This window comes from Phascolarctos cinereus, unplaced genomic scaffold (assembly GCF_003287225.1).
Source record: "Phascolarctos cinereus isolate Bilbo 61053 unplaced genomic scaffold, phaCin_HiC Scaffold_726;HRSCAF=1367, whole genome shotgun sequence".
Classification (NCBI taxonomy): domain Eukaryota; kingdom Metazoa; phylum Chordata; class Mammalia; order Diprotodontia; family Phascolarctidae; genus Phascolarctos; species Phascolarctos cinereus.
The window spans coordinates 119,551,631-119,568,001 of NW_027556098.1; the positions used below are offsets into that span (position 1 = coordinate 119,551,631).

The 16,371-nt window shown below is 41.7% G+C and overlaps 1 protein-coding gene across 1 annotated transcript in view; it reads right to left on the bottom strand.

Annotated features, from left to right (window-relative positions):
• The window catches only part of MUC4 (mucin 4, cell surface associated), a 69,160-nt gene that overhangs the window by 27,228 nt on the left and 25,561 nt on the right, over positions 1-16,371 (bottom strand). The window contains exons 13-20 of the mRNA XM_078146142.1: positions 15,321-15,500; positions 14,214-14,333; positions 8,763-8,882; positions 8,387-8,592; positions 5,793-5,883; positions 5,101-5,268; positions 3,291-3,392; positions 1,774-2,007 (exon numbers count right to left, since the gene is read on the bottom strand). Of these exons, the coding sequence (XP_078002268.1) occupies positions 1,774-2,007; positions 3,291-3,392; positions 5,101-5,268; positions 5,793-5,883; positions 8,387-8,592; positions 8,763-8,882; positions 14,214-14,333; positions 15,321-15,500 (1,221 nt within the window). The remainder of the gene's footprint in view (positions 1-1,773; positions 2,008-3,290; positions 3,393-5,100; positions 5,269-5,792; positions 5,884-8,386; positions 8,593-8,762; positions 8,883-14,213; positions 14,334-15,320; positions 15,501-16,371) is intronic.

Consider the following 16,371-nt stretch of genomic DNA (forward strand, 5'->3'; position numbering starts at 1 on the left):
GGTTTGCTCTGAGGGCCTGACTGTATCATGTTTGTGTCATTTGCACAGGCACAGTTAAATCTGGACTCATCTGTACCATCTGGGTATCAAGCACTATAAAACAAAGGCCCTGTAGTGAGAGGGCATCTCAGATTGTGAGCAAGATCTGAGGTCCTATTCATTAATAGGGGAATAGCTCCCTTTAGTAAATTGGCTTGGAGCTCTGCCTCAGTTTCTTTTATTGTAGATTGGGCATTTTGGACCTCACACAGGACAAAGGTCAATTGGGTGGCTCTACCGCATGGTTATACTTAACCTGGGGGACTTGTTAGTTGGGATTTCAGTCTAGACCAGCTGGTTGATATCATAGTGAAAAGAACACTGGGCCTGGAGTCAGGAAGATCTGAGTTCACCAGCTGTGCGACCCTAGGTCAAATACCCAGCCTCAATTTCCTCAACTGTAAAATGGGGATGAAAATAACACCTGCCTCCCAGGGTTGTTGTGAGGATCAAATGGGATAGTATTTGCAAAAGGCGCTTAGCACAGTGCTTGGCACCATAGTGGGTGCTATACAAATGCTTCCTTCTTCCTCTGCCATAATATTGGGCTAATGATAATCAGGGAGGCAGGCCAGGGGTGAGCTGTGACAGTAGCAAGCAGCAGCTGCTACCAGTAGCACCAATAAGGGTATTAGCCTCTCTTATTCCAAGGGCTTCCTTAGAGTAGGCTGCAAATGAAGCTATCCTAGACTCTTCTCTGAGGCTGTCTAAACTAGTCCTGTGACTATCGACCTGAGTATGCTGGCAGGTGAGAGTGAAAGAACCAGGTGTCATGGCGTAGCAGTGTGATTCTAGAGATTCTGGCTGTGTGGCAGCTAGATGGCACTCAGTCTGGAGTCAGGAAGACTCATCTTCCTGAGTTCAAATCTGACCTCGGATACTTACTAGCTGTGTGACCCTGGGCAAGTCATTTACCCCTGTTGGCCTCAGGTTCCTCATCTGTCAAATGAGCTGGAGAGGGAAATGACAAACCACTCCAGTATCTTTGCCAAGAAAACTCCAAATGGGGTCACAAAGAGTCACACATGACTGAACAACTAAAACTACATTATATGTAACCTAATAATAGCTAGTATTTATATAATGCCTACTATGTGCTAAGTACTCTAAAAACATCATCTCATTTGATCCTCACAACAACTCTGTAGGATAGGTGCTATTACTATTCCCATTTCACAAGTGAGGAAACTGAGGCAAACAGGGGTTAAATGACTTGCCCAAGGTCACACAGCTACTAAGTGTCTGAAACTGGATTTGAACTCAGGAATTCCTGACTGTAGGTTTAGTGTTCTATCTACCGTGCCTCTACCTGTTTCTAAACCTTGGGGAAAGTTTCCTGCATTAGGATGTACTATAGGTTGCCTGAAGTCTTAAAGACAAAGGATACCAAAAGGTTATGCAATGATGCTATGTCACAGGGTCCCTGATCTTCTTTTCCTCTTCCGCTTATGTGCCTGATTCAGAGGTCACAAAATCCTGACACTTAACAACTGACCCTAACATTTACATAGCAATTAAATGTTTGCCAAGAGTTTACACAGATTATCTCTTTTGAGCCTTGCTATGACCCATATGACTTGCCCAGGGTGATCCAGCTGATGTCAGAATTTGAACTCGGCCTCTTGACTGTAAATTTAGTCCTGCATCCACTACACCACCCCACCTCTCATTTGGAGTTGGAGTCCTAAGACAGGAAGGAAAACCTCCAGGCCATAACAACCACGTATCACTTACTGAGGGTGCCATTCATGCTCTGGAAATTTCTAGCGACGGTGCTGGTGGCCTTCCCAATACTGAGATTCCCTGTGGCCAGGGTATCATAAAGACATTGTTCACTGTTGTTACACAGGGAAGCCCATATATACATATAGGGGGCCTTGTTTTTCAATTCAGAGAGAAAGATGGGAGTGAAGTTGCTGCTCAGATTATCATGTCTGTCATCAAAGAGGCTCTTTCCACTGACATTCCCTGAAATACATAAGACAACCCAGGGTGGTGAGCAGTGATGGTATATAGGATATGTTGCCCTCATCTTCTTTCTACCATGCCCATAGTCTCCTGTCACTGTTTACACTGTTGGGGGAAAGTGTGGCTTCTGCAACTATAAGGTCAGAGGCCATTCTTTCTGTACCAGAATTTGTTCAGCTGCTCCTCAATTGACAGGTACCCCTCTTGGTTTTTAGGTCTTTGCTATAACAAAAAGGGCTGCTATAAATATTTTGCACATATGGGTTCTTTCCCTTATTCTTTGATTTCTGAGGAGATATATATATGTATATATATATGTATGTATATATACATACATACATATATGTATGTATATATATATATATGTATGTATATATATACATATCTAGTAGTGATATTGTTGGGTCAAAAGGTATGCACCATTTAGTGACTTTTTGAATATAGCTCCAAATTGCTTTCCAAAATAGACTAATTTATAGTGATACAAATAGTGCACTGGTATCCTGTCCTCCTGTAGCCCCTCCAATATCTGTCATTTTTACCAATCTAATGAGTGTGAGGTAGAAACTTAAGAGTTGTTTTAATTTGCATCTCCCTTATCATTAGTGATCTAAAGCATTTTTCTCATAGTTATTGTTTGTTTGCCCCTTTTTTTTTTGGAGGGGGGGAGAACTGAATGTTCATAACCTTTGACAATTTATCTGTTGGGGAATGGCTCTTGTTCTTATAAATTTGAGTTAATCCTCCCCTATATCTAGGATATCATATTATTAAAAAAAGTTTTCTATAAAGATTTCTTCCCAGTTAATGGTTTTTCTATTAATTTTAACTATATTGATTTTGTACAAATGGTTTTCAATTACATGTAATCAAAATTGCTCATTTTATCTCCTCTGATACTCCATATCTTTTGTTTGATCAAGAATTCTTCCCTTATCCATAGCTGTGAAAACTATCTCTTTGTTAGGGTTCATTCTTCCATTAGGCAAAGGCCTTTTTACTTCTGCCTCCCACTCTCTCATGCTTAGAAATGTAGTCTAGAAGTAGAGAAAGAAAGAGATTTTAATACCAGGCCTTCCTGAGAGCAAATGTGATATAGCAATATCACTAAGATCGTCATAGTTTTCTTTAGATGAACTTTGGGGTACATCCCTCCCCCCAATACAGAGACAGGAAGTCTATCTCCAATAGGATTGGGGCTCCGGTGTCTATCCATCTCCCTTATCCTGGCCCCAGCACCAAGGTCTAGGACTTCCTTGAGAATTGAGAACCCCAGGACTCACAGGTCATTCCATAGTGATAAAACTCCTCGTCAGAGCTGTTCCAGGGAATGAAGGAACCATTGGGCATCTTGAAGTCATCAAAGATATTGTTATTCCAGACCCCTGGGGAAGAAAGAAGATAGTTATTATGTATATGGCATTACGTATATTTCTCAAGAAGAATTTAGCAGTGCCTTCTTAATGGGTGGGGTAGGAGCTGGAGGGGAGGAGAGAATTTCAAACTCAAAATTAAAAAAAGTTAAAAAAATAAAGAATTAATCAGGTCATATTCATTATGGAAGAAAAAATTTCATAAAGGATGAATGGACTAAGGGAACTTGAGAAATGGAATTTCTTTGGAAATTATTAAAACAAAAAAATTACAGATAGTTAGCATTGGACAGGACCTTAGAGTTCATCCAATACAACCTCTCCTTTTATTGATGGGAAAAATAAGATGTAAAGAAGTTAAATAACTTGTCCCAAATTACAAAGTTAATAGCAAAATTGGTATGAAAGTTCAGCTATCCTGAGGTCCATCCCTGTACTTTTTTTAAGGCCTTCCTAATTAGAATTCAAGAGAACCTTGCCTGCTTATAGTGTTTTCAACACCCTTCACTTGTTTCTGTTTGAAGGAGAAAGGATCACAGGAAGATAGATTTGGAACTGGAAGACTTGAACCTTAGAACCACGGAATCATAGATGTAGCATTGGAAGGAATCTTAGAGATCCCCCTCATTTTACAGATGAGGAAGCTGAGGCCCAGAAAGGTTCTAAGTGGCAGGGCCAGGATTCAAACTTAGATACTTATCCAGTACTATGCAACCTCCCTTGGGAAGTCATAGAGAGACAGGTAGATAAATAGAGAGACAAGGGACAGAGATTGAGCCACAGAGACAGAGAGATAGGTACTGAGACGGACAGAAACAGAGAGATAAGCAGAGACACAGGGACAGAAAGAAAGACAGAGATAAAGAGTGATAAAGAAATATATAGGGAAAGACAGTGAGAGATTATGGGAGAAAAGGAGAGAGAGAAGAAAGAGACTAAGAGAGAGGGGGAGAGAGAAAAGGGGAGGGAGGGAGATACAGGGGAGAGAGATAGAGAGAGAGGGAATGAGAAAGAGAAATAGAAGAAGAGTGGAGAAAGGGAGAAAGGAAGGGGAAGAGAGAGGGAGAGAGAGATAGAGAGAAGAGAGGGGAAAGAAGAAAAGAGAGGAGAAGAGAGAAAGGGAGGGGAAGAAAGAGGGAGAGAGAGAGACAGAGTAAGAAACAGAGACAGGAGCGACAGAGAGAGACAGAGAGGGAGAGAGCAGAAACAGAGGGAGACAGAGACAGAGAGACAGAAAGAGTACATATCCAATTTTTGTAGGGTATAAGCTGAGGCACAGCTTCCTTCCTCAATCTTATGTGAGAGAGTCAAAACTAGAGCAAGAATCCTTATCTCCAGATTTCAGTCTAGGCACTATTTGGGCAACTGGAAGGACTGAGAAAGTGTAAGGAAGGAAGAAATTAAGCACCTTAAATAAGGACCATGGCTTAGCAGGAGTCATAGAGCTCCTTAAGAAAACAGCTCCACAATGTGTGGAGACTGGGGATTAACTCCACTGATAGCACCAGCAACACCAGGGTCAATGACTTTCTTCCTGAACCTTGTCTTGAAACCCACAGAATCACTGAACACTCTCAAAGTCATATATCCCTTCCAAGTCATCAAGTTTAGAGAGCTACTATGATGAGAATTCTATCGAGCATAGCAACTCCTGCTTTCCTCCAGCTCTATGATTTCAGTTCTTTACCCAACATAAGAGACTGTATCCCTTTCCCCTTACCCAGAAGGCCCTCAGTGTGGTTTTGATACTCTTCTGGCAGGCTGGTAACAGCCTGCAGAATGTTGGTCAGTGCCTGCACAGAGACTACCACGGTCCCATCGAAGCTGGCAGATATCAGAGAGCCGTTTTGAATCAACAAAATTCCAGAGGAATTGTATATCTTCATATCTAGGATATTGGGAGACAAGCAAAGAAGAAGTCAGCTGAGTCCAGAAACAATAAGACTCATGAAGAACCATAGGGAAACCTGAAGACAGACCTGGAGGACATCTCAAGGGTCTGTAACAAAGGAGAATTTATTATAGCAACTCTATCCCTAACTAACATATAGTTCACATCGAGTGTCTGCACTATCTTTTTCCTCCTAGGTGAGTTTGTGTGTATTCTCAAAGGACATGATAAATGGAGAGTGATTTATAACACTCCTTTCTAGCACATTGAGACAGGCAGAATACTTGAGCTTTGGAGGCAGGTTCCTTCTTTCCTTCCTTTCTCCTTCCTTCTTTCTTTCTTTCCTTCCCTTTTTCCTCTCCCTCCTTTCTTTCCTTTTTTCTTCCCTCTCTTCCTTCCTTCCTTCCTTCCTTCCTTCCTTCCTTCCTTCCTTCCTTCCTTTCTTCCTTCCTTGCTTCTTTCGTGTCATCAGTCAACCTGCTTGTCCTGCCTCAGAGAAGGAGAGGTGATCCTTGCCTTACCTTCTGAAAAGTTGCTATGGGCAGTAAAAGTCACATTCTGTTTATTGAGTTGAACTTGGATGGTATCATTCGGTTCAAGAAACCAGTGAACCTGAAAGGAAATTGAAAGTGTTAAAAGTCCTGACCAATTACAGCCATACATTACAGCCCATATGAAGATGAGATGTGAAATTCAGAGAAGGACTGGGCAGCTAGATGGTGCAATAGGTAAGGGTGCTGGCATTGGAGTCAGGAAGACCCTAGTTCCTATCTTGCCTCAGATACTTACTTACTAGCTATGTGACCCTGGACAAATTATTTGACCTTTTTCAGCCTCAGTTTTCTCACCTGTAAAAGGGGATAAAAATAGCAACTCCTTCACAGTGTTGCTGTGGGGATCAAATGAGATAATACGTATATATGCATGTATGTGTGTGTGTGTGTGTGTGTGTGTGTGTGTGTGTGTATATATATAGTGTTTTTCAAATCCTTTTTCTTAAATTTTATTAATTTATTTTGATTTATCAACAATCACTTCCATATGCTTTTGAGTTGAAAATTTTTCTCCCCTTCCTCTCCCCCACCCTCCCCAAGATGCGACACAATCTGATATAGACTTTACATTTGCATACCCATTAAACATATTTTCACATTAGTGAAGTTGTAAGTAAAAATTAAAACCAATAGGAGGAACCATCAGAAAGATGAAACAAAACTCAACAGAAGGTAAAAATAAGTGAGAGCGATTTGACTTCCATAGTTCTTTCTTTGGATGTGGACAGCCTTTTCCATCCCAAGGCCTCTGGAGATGTCTTAGATCCATGTAATGCTGAGAAAGGTTCAGTTTAACAATCTTAGTCATTGCATAACATGGCTGTTATTGTGTGCAAAGTCCTCTTGGTTCTGCTCACTTCACTCAGCATCAGACCATATAAGTCTTTCCAGGTTTTTCTGAAGTCAGCCTGTTCATCATTTCTTATAGCACAATAGTATTCCATTACATTCATATACCACAACTTGCTCAGCCATTCCCCAATTGATGGGCATCCTCTCAATTTCCAATTCTTTGCCACCACAAAAAGAGCTGCTATGAATATTTTTGTACATGTGGGTCCTTTTCCCATTTGTTTGATCTCTTTGGGATATAGCCCTAGAAGCGCTATTGCTGGATCAAAGGGTATGCACATTTTTGTAGCCCTTTGGGCATAGTTCCAAATTGTTCTCCAAAATGGTTGGATCATTTCACAACTCCACCAACAATGTATTAGTGTTCCAATTTTCCCACATCTTCTCCAACATTTATCATTTTCCTGTTTTGTCATGTTGGCCAATCTGATAGGTGTGATGTGGTACCTCAGAGTTGTTTTGATTTGCATTTCTCTAATCAATAACGATTTAGAGCATTTTTTCATATGACTATAGATGGCTTTAATTTCTTCATCTGAGAACTGTCTGTTCATATCCTTTGACCATTTATCAATTGGGGAATGGCTTGTGTTCTTATAAATTTGTCTTAATTCTCTATATATTTTAGAAATGAGGCCTTTATCAGAGAGACTGGTTGTAAAAATTCTTTCCCAATTTTCTACCTTCCTTCTAATCTTAGTTGCATTGGCTTTGTTTGTGCAAAAACTTTTCAATTTAATGTAATCAAAATTATCCATTTTGCTTTTCATAATGTTCTCTATCTCCTGTTTGGTCATGAATTCTTCTGTTCTCCATAGATCTGATAGGTAAACTATTCCTTGTTCTCCCAGTTTACTTATGGTATCAGCCTTTATATCTAAGTCATGAACCCATTTTGACTTTATTTTGGTATATGGTGTGAGATTTGGGTCTATGCCTAGTTTCTGCCATACTCTTTTCCAGTTTTCCCAGCAGTTTTTTTCAAAGAGTGGGTTCTTATCCCAGAAGCTGGGGTCTTTGGGTTTATCAAATAATAGATTACTATAGTCATTGACTACTGTGTCTTGCATATTTAACCTATTCCACTGATCCACCTCCCTATTTCTTAGCCAGTACCAGTTTTGATGATTGCTGCTTTATAATACAATTTAAGATCTGGAATTGCTAGGCCACCTTCCCCTGCATTTCTTTTCATTAGTTCCTTTGATATTCTGGACCTTTTGTTTTTCCAAATGAATCTTGTTATTATTTTTTCTAACTCTATAAAATAATTTCTTGGTAGTTTGATTGGTATGGCACTGAATAAGTAAATTAGCTTAGGTAAGATTGTCATTTTTATTATATCAGCTCGGCCTACCCATGAGCAACTGATGTCTTTCCAATTATTTAGATCTGATTTTATTTGTGTGAAAAGTGTTTTGTAATTGTGTTGTGTTTTGCAAATCTTAAAGTGCTATATAAATGCTATCTATATATCTCATATAATTTTATTTCCCAAGATCACACTTGGAGCCCAATCCACAAAAGGAGTCCAGCTGTCCTAATGCTGGGCATTCTCCCCCTTTCCCTCCTCCCTTTTCCCTTTTTCCCTTCCTTCTCCATTGCCTTTTCCTCTCTACTGAGCTATTGTCTTTCGAGAGAGGTCCTTGTGGGCTAGAGGAACCTAAGAGAGTTATCTGCGGGGAGATGGAAAGTTCAGTCTCACGCACTGTGTTGTTTATGAGGTTGGACTGGTAGTGAGCAGCAAAGGCAACAAATTTGGTTGCTTGGGCTGACTCCATCTTGGCTGTCCGTCCATGCAGCAGGAAGGAGGAGTTTCCATCTCCGGCCTGAACCAGCTGAAAGTCTCCCAATCCATTGAAGGTGTAGCTGGCACCATCCAGGGTGGTGATATGGGGATCTCCAAACATCCAGGCTGGAAAAGTTGGGGGGACCACATTGGCATGACAATGCCAAGGCCTGGGCAGTAGCCAGGGGTAGAGAGCCTGTCCGTGGTCCCCTCCCCTGCCCTGACTTCAAGTGGTTTCATTGCATCAAGGATATCCCTTAGTTCCAACCCCTTTGGCCAGAGCCCAGCAGCCTTACCAGGTCGAGGGGGCCTATACCCTATACAGCTGACGGGAGGCCTCTTCTGCTGGTACAGGTAACACAAGAATGGCTTGTCATTCCACCGGCAGCACCAGTTTTGAGCCTCCTCTTCTTGCTCTGTTGAGAACAACATCTTGCTCAGAGGGGAAATGAATTTGGAGAATCCAGGAGAGAAGACCAGTGTGAGCTTAGGTAAGTTCATGGCACTCTCTCTGGGCACCACTTCCTGCCTATAGGCCCTAAGCATGGGTAAAAAAGGAATACTTGATATGATTTGAGGGGGTCATAGGATTTGGAGCTGGAAGAAACCTTAAGTCTAGTCCAAGACTAGATCATCTAGTGAAGAAAGTGGGGCCAAGAATGACTACTTAAAGTCACATAAAAAATAAATGACCAAGCCAGGGTTCAAATCCAGTTAATTTGAATCTGGGTGTTCTTTTCATTATGTTAAGCTCCCTTACTCAATCAACTCTAGGGATTTCCTATTGCCTTGAGGATAAAATATATACTTCCTTCTTTAGCTTTTAAGCCCTATACCACCTAGCTCCAATCTATCTTTATGGGTTCATTGAGCATCACTCCCTCCCACATTCTGCAATTCAGACAAACTGGCCTACTTCTTAAACATTACCCTCCATCCATCTTCCATCTCCTTCCCTTTGCATTGGTCATCCCCCATATGTGGAATGTGCTCCCTTTTTACCTTCACTTCATGGCTTCCTTTAAGATGCAGCTCAAGTACCATCTTCTGAATGACACTCCCAACTACTAGTGTCTTTCCCTCCAAACTACCTTGTATCTAACTACTCTCTCTCTTTATGTATTTATATATATATGTATATATATATATATATATATATATATATATATGTGTGTGTGTGTGTGTGTGTGTGTGTGTATGTATATGTGTGTGTGTGTGTATACAAGATAAAGAAAAAAATATATATATATTTTTCTTTATCTGGTACATATTTTTTATGTACTTGTAACTGAGGCAAACAAGGTTAAGTGACCTGCCCAGGGTCATTCAGCTAGGAAGTTTGAGGCTGGATTTGAACTGATTGAGATGAGTCTTCCTGACTCCAAGCCCAACACCCTGTCCACTGTGCCACCTAGCTGCACTTTCAAATAGTAGAAAGTACTACACAACTACAGCCTGTAGATACTATATCCCCCAAAGTCCTCCTCTGTCTCATCCTTGAGGCATGGAATGACAGAGTGCCTTCTGAGGCTATGCCGGGAAATACAAGCTCTTTCAAGTCCCAACATACTGAAAATGTTTGGAGTTGGTCCTGCTCATGGACTCTTGTCCAAGAATCCATTTAGCTACATTCAGTGACGCTCATTAGCAAATTAGTCTCAGGGTGATGTGGTTTTTCAGTCAAGTAACTACTGGAGATCATCTACTTAATTGTAGAAGGATTGTTATCTGCATTAGTGGAAGGAAGAACACACGTCAGTGAATTTACAAGCCCTTGGTAGATCAGAGCAGTATAATTTGTATAATTTAGCCAAGGCTGACTGGGTAGGTAGGTGGCATAGGGGATAGAGTGCCCAGCCTGGAGTGAGGAAGACTCATTTCCTCGAGTTCAAATCCAGCCTCAGACACTTCTAGTTATGTGACCTTGGATAAGTCACTTAACCCTGCTTGCCTCAGTTTCCTCATCTGTAAAATGAGCTGTAGAAGGAAATAGCAAATCACTCTAGTATCTTTGCCAAGAAAACCCCTCAGGAAGAGTCCAACATGACTGAAATGACTGAACAACAAAAAAGTCAAGCCTGGAGCATTTGCATGCTATTCTCCACTGGTGGGGAGAAAAAGGACTCCACTGACTTGGCTGTGTCTGTGTGAGGGCTGCAGTGGGCCAGACAGCTTTAGAGAAGAGAGATATTTTTCTGCCTTTTGGGAGGAGAAGATGTAGGTTGCTTTAGATTAGTCAAACTCAACCTGAAATGGAGCCACTAAACTGTATATAACGTTCCTTGTGGCAGCATATTAACTTAGAAAACCATATATCATCATCATCCTATTCTATTGTATTTTTATTTATTTTGCTAAACATTTCCGAATTATATTTTAAACTGATAATAGAGTTATCAGGAGAGTTGTAGACCAGTGTTTGATAGCTTTCTTCTAGACCCTTTTCACAAAGAACTTTGGAGAGAGAGTAGACTTTAGCAAGCAGCAGTCATATTGCCTGAGGAGCTGGCTTTCCCCTAAAAGCCTGCCTTCCAAAGTCTATTCTCTCCCTGAAATCCCTGAGGTGAGTCTAGAATAGGGCGCGTCCTCTCTAAAAGCAGGAAGGAAAGAGATTATTGAATCTTTTATGTCCAAAGCTCTTGTGACAACTTTGCCCTTCACTGCAGGCATATAGCCTGAAGTTTCTCTCTCCACCCATGAGAAGAGTCATATACAAATGATCTGAGCTCAGCTGGAATCATGAAATAATGGTTTTTTTTATTAATTTATTTTGATTTATCAATAGTCACTTCCATAAACTTTTGAGTTTTAAGTTTTTCTCCCTCTCCCCCTTTCCCTCCTTCCCCGAGAGAGCTCACAATCTGATATAGGCTACACATATGCATCGAATTATGTTTTTATAGGTGCTTAGGGGTACTTGCATTCCTTGTGAAAGACAGAGCAAGGGGCAGCTAGGTGGTGCAGTGAATAGAGCACTGGCCCTAAAGTCAGGAGGACCTGAGTTCAAATCCAGCCTCAGACACATAATACTTCCTAGCTGTGTGACTCTGGCAAGTCACTTAACCTCAATTGCCTCACTTAAAAAAAAAAAGAGAGAGAGCAAAATTTCATAGCGTAGCAAGAGGCAAGATTGCTGACCCCTGACTTGGAAGGTTGAGCACATGCTTGGAAGACATATTGGTTTCAGGAGAAAACATGCATGGCAGTACAAAGTTATATCGGCAGCTGTTTTTCAGCTGTGTCTGACTTTTTGGGACCCCTTTTGGAGTTTTCTTGACAAAGATACTAGAGTGGTTTGCCATTTCCTTCTCCATATATAGATAGCAACACTGATGGGCCAACAGAAAGAACTGGCCTTAGGGTGATGGCCAGGCCAATAACGTTTGGAGGTAAGAAATTCTGAAACAAACTTTAAACTTTAGAAATTTTCTTTATAATCTATAGAGCCTTGACTTCCAGGGATATGGCTCATTTGCTTTCATCCTACTTGTAGCTTGTAAACAGGCAGATACAGTGCACCTTAACTAGGCCCCTACCCCTTTCTAGGCCATGTACAGAACACACAGACTACCAGATTGACCTCAAGGTGAGAACTTTCAAGGGCAAATTCACTGAGGATAGAAGAAGAGAGGGACAGAAGCTGGTGTCCTTGGGCTTGGAGTTCCCCTTACAACTGTGGGAGGATTTTGCCTAGGGATGGAGTGGGGTGAGTTATTGCCACCTCAAACACTAGGAAGAGGACTCATTATCTGGGAAGCATTGCCCCTGAGATAGTGCAGAAGTGGCTCTGGTACTAGGGGAGCCAGGCAAAAAATACATACTTGGGAACCTAAAAACTATTATAGGATTATGGACCTAGACCTATAAAGGGATTTTAGAGGCTATGAAGTCCAAATCCCTTCATTTTACAGATGAGGAAACTGAGGCCCAGGAAAGTGAAATGACTTGCCCAAGGTCATATAGGTAGTTAGTGTCAGAGGTAGGATTTGAACACAGAACTTCTAATTCCAGAGTCAGAGCTTGTTCCACTGTATTCAGTAGTAATCTTTAAAATAAAAAAAATTTCAAAATACATCAACCATTACAACTTTAAAACAATTCTAGAGGTACTCATTTTAGAGGAATCAGGGTATAGGAGCAACAGAGCTAGATATGGAGTTAGGAAGACCCAGGTTCAAATTCTGCTTCAGATACTTAACAGTCACGTGACCTTTTGGAGAGGATCCCAGAGGCCAGCTAGTCCAATCCACTAATTTTAAAGACAAGGAAATGAAAAGCCTGCGCAGATCAGGAAACCTCCCCAAAGGTCACATTGCTCCATCTCCTGTGCTTCCTCTTCTAAGCCTCAGTTTCCTCAACTTTCTAGCCACATGACTTTGTTATTTTATCTCAGGTTCCTCATTTGCAAAATGGAATTTTAAAAATTATATCTACCTTACAATGTGATTATGAATACCAAATGAGGTGTTTGTAAAGAACTTTAAATGTTATATACACACCAGCTGTTACTATTTTTTCCCTTTTAATACTTTTTGTATATGTTTAAAAAAAATTGGTTATCACAAAGCAAATTGGTTTTCATGTTCTATCTATTTTAAAATGACCCATTCAATTGTTGAATGTATAGATTAATCAATCAATCAACAAGCATTTATTAAGTGCCCGGGGATCTTATATTCTAAAATATGAGATTATCAGTGGACAGCTGACCCAGTGACGGACTAGGTTCCAACCTATGACCCTAAATGGTGACTCTAATTTTCCCCTCTGAAGGGCTGGTCGGGGTCTGAACTCTGAGGGCAGTTGACTCTCTAGACTGGGAAAACACTTCCTTCCTTCCCTCCTTCCCCCTTCCCCCTTCCTTCCCTCCTTCCCCCTTCCCCCTTCCTTTCCCTTCCTTCCCTCCTTCCCTTCCTTCCTCCTTCCTTCCTTCCTTCCTTCCTTCCTTCCTTCCTTCCTTCCTTCCTTCCTTCCTTCCTTCCTTCTTTCCTTCCTTCCTTCCTTCCTTCCTTCCTTCCTTCCTTCCTTCCTTCCTTCCTTCCTTCCCTTCCTCCCTCCTTCCTTCCTCCCTCCTTCCTTTCCTTTCCTTTCCTTTCCTTTCCTTTCCTTTCCTTTCCTTTCCTTTCCTTTCCTTTCCTTTCCTTTCCTTCCTTTCCTTTCCTTTCCTTCCTCTCCTCTCCTCTCCTCTCCTCTCCTCTCCTCTCCTCTCCTCTCCTCTCCTCTCCTCTCCTCTCTCTCCTCTCCTCTCCTCTTCCTCTCCTCTCCTCTCCTCTCCTCTCCTCTCCTCTCCTCTCCTCTCTTCCTTCCTTCCTTCTTCCTTCCTTCCTTCCTTCCTCCCTTCCTTCCTCCTTCCTCTCTTCTCCTCCCTTCCCCCTCCCTCCCTTCCTTCCTTCTTTCCTTCCTCCTTCCTTCCTTCCCTTCCTTCCTTCTTCCTTCCTTCCTTCCTTCCTTCCTTCCTTCCTTCCTTCTTTCCTTCCTTCCTTCTTCTTTCTTTCTTTCTTTCTTTCTTTCTTTCTTTTCTTTCTTTCTTTCTTTTCTTTCTTTCTTTCTTTCTTTCTTTCTTTCTTTCTTTCTTTCTTTCTTTCTTTCCTAGTTCTGAGCTGATGACAGGCAAGGATGAAAGAGCGAAGGGCTAGAAAGCTCTATATTTAAAGGACAGGAATAGAACCTTCCTAGGAAGAGCGGAGGTTTATGAAGTGGAGGTGGGGTTGGGAAAGGTCTGGTCAGACCAGAGAAGGCGCACTCACCAAGGTCCCAAGGGTTGCGGACACTCCAGCCATCACGAAGCTCTCCCCAGTTACCATACACACAGCAGATGCTCCCTCGCCAGGAAGAAAAGCTGCAGAGCTGCCTTCTGTTGGTCCAGCCTGCAACAAGCCCCAGCCCTGCTCAAACCCCAGCTCTGGGTGGTTTTGGTGAGGGTGACAGTTGGGTGGCAAACGTAATTCCCAAACCTGGGATCCTACTTCCTACTTCCCTGGGGAATTGGGAATGGGGGAGAGGTTGGGGGACTTGGAAAGTGAGAGAGTATGGAAGCAATTAAATCATTTTACTTCAATTGAAAACACTAAGAAATAAATATTCCTCAAATCTAAAGTCCTTTTCCAGACTTTCCCCTTTAGGAGAGTGTATAAAAGGTCAAGAACAAAAGCCAAGGTCTTAGAAAAATGGGTTAAGAACGGTAAACAAAATTAGAACAAGAAATCCCTTATTTCCAGTTAAGATCACTGTCTTCTCCATTTCCTACAGGGTTAAGAGTTATGACCCACTAAAAGTATCACCCTCTTTCCCTCACTCTGGAGTGGTTAGGGTAGATCACTATAGAACCCACTATAGAATTGATCACCACTATAGAATTTGACCCCACTATGGAGGGGTGTGGTCAAAGAAAAGAATCGGGCAGTCTTTGGAGAAGATTAAATGATTATTGTTCCATTATGGAACAGAAGGCTCATCACAAACTATATTTTATCATATTATGACTATTTTTCTGATTCAAGATTCCTATAAATGTTACTTCAAATTGTGTGGGAGTGGGGTAAGGAGATCATGTCAGTTTGGGTATTTCTCTACACTAGAAATGCTCAGATTTAGAATAGTGTGGAAGCAAATCATTTCTTCCAGACTTGTGTCTAAAAGCCAGAGGGCAGTATTAATATTTTTTCTTCGATAATAGTTTAGTTTGAATTCCTTGGGAGGAACTGGGGATCTAGGGCAGGGCAAAGAAGCTGTTGCAAGAAGGACTGGGGAAAGGAGAAAGAAGGGAAGAATGACGGTTGGAGAGGAGGGAGAGAGAGTAGGGAGATGGAACTGCAGGATAAAGAGTTCAGGAGGAGATGGGGAGAGGGTATCACCTGTTCTAATTGGTTGAAATCTTAGGTCCCATAGGCCCTGCTGCCAGGAGCAAGGACAAAACAGGTTCCAGTTCCATCCTCTCATTGGGTTCTGCTTCAGCCACTGCAGACACTTCAAGCGGTAGTTTGGTCGGATTTCCCACTCTCTTTGTAACTTGTATATCTGAAAACCCCTGTAGCCTGGGGTGGAAGGTAGGGAACGAGACAGAGGGGAGGTTTAGACCAGGTCACAGCCATTGTTTGGTTTCTTTGGGGTTTTTAGGGACAATTGATAATTTAAAAATATGCCCCATTCCCCATACTAGTCTTTTGCCTTGTTTTCCTTCACTGCACAGCTTGGGATCTTCTCATAGGATCAAAAAGATTATAGATTTAGAAGTGGAAGGGATTTCAGAGGTCATTTAGTCCAATTCTTTTATTTTAGATATGAGATAACTCAGGCCCCAGTAGCTTAAATGACTTGTCCAAGCTCACAAAGATAGTAAGTGACTCAACACATCCTTTTTGGGAATCCCTCCAAGAATGTCAGAAATAAGCATGAAGAAGATTATGTCAAGGAGGCTTTACTTACCCCAGCATATCCATCCAGACAGGGATAAAAACTTAGAAGCTACCAAGAAAAGAGCCCAGTAGGTCAGGGCAGGAATGAGGCTGTGGGTTACCGGGTCAGGAAGTCTGTTGTGAATCTTCTGCATTAGGAATTTGATGTGTCCCTAAATTCCCTAGAGCTGAGACCAGTCATTTCCCAGCTGGTACAACTGGGTGCTTGAACTATAAGCCAAGATCTTAGAGAAATTTGGAGTCCAGATGCCAAAGATCTTTACCTCCAAATACAGGACAATACGGATTCAGGACACAAGGGAAATCGACTGTGCCCTTGCCCCATCTCTTCCCTGCCCCCCAATTCCATGCCCTCACAGAGTCCAGCTTACAGTGTTTTACATTTGTAAGTGCTCTAGGCTCCCCGAAGGATGTTCTTCTAGGAAAAATTATCTTCTAGAGGTAACCATGACACCATGCAGTCCAAGTCCTGATCGATTTGAAGGTTGGG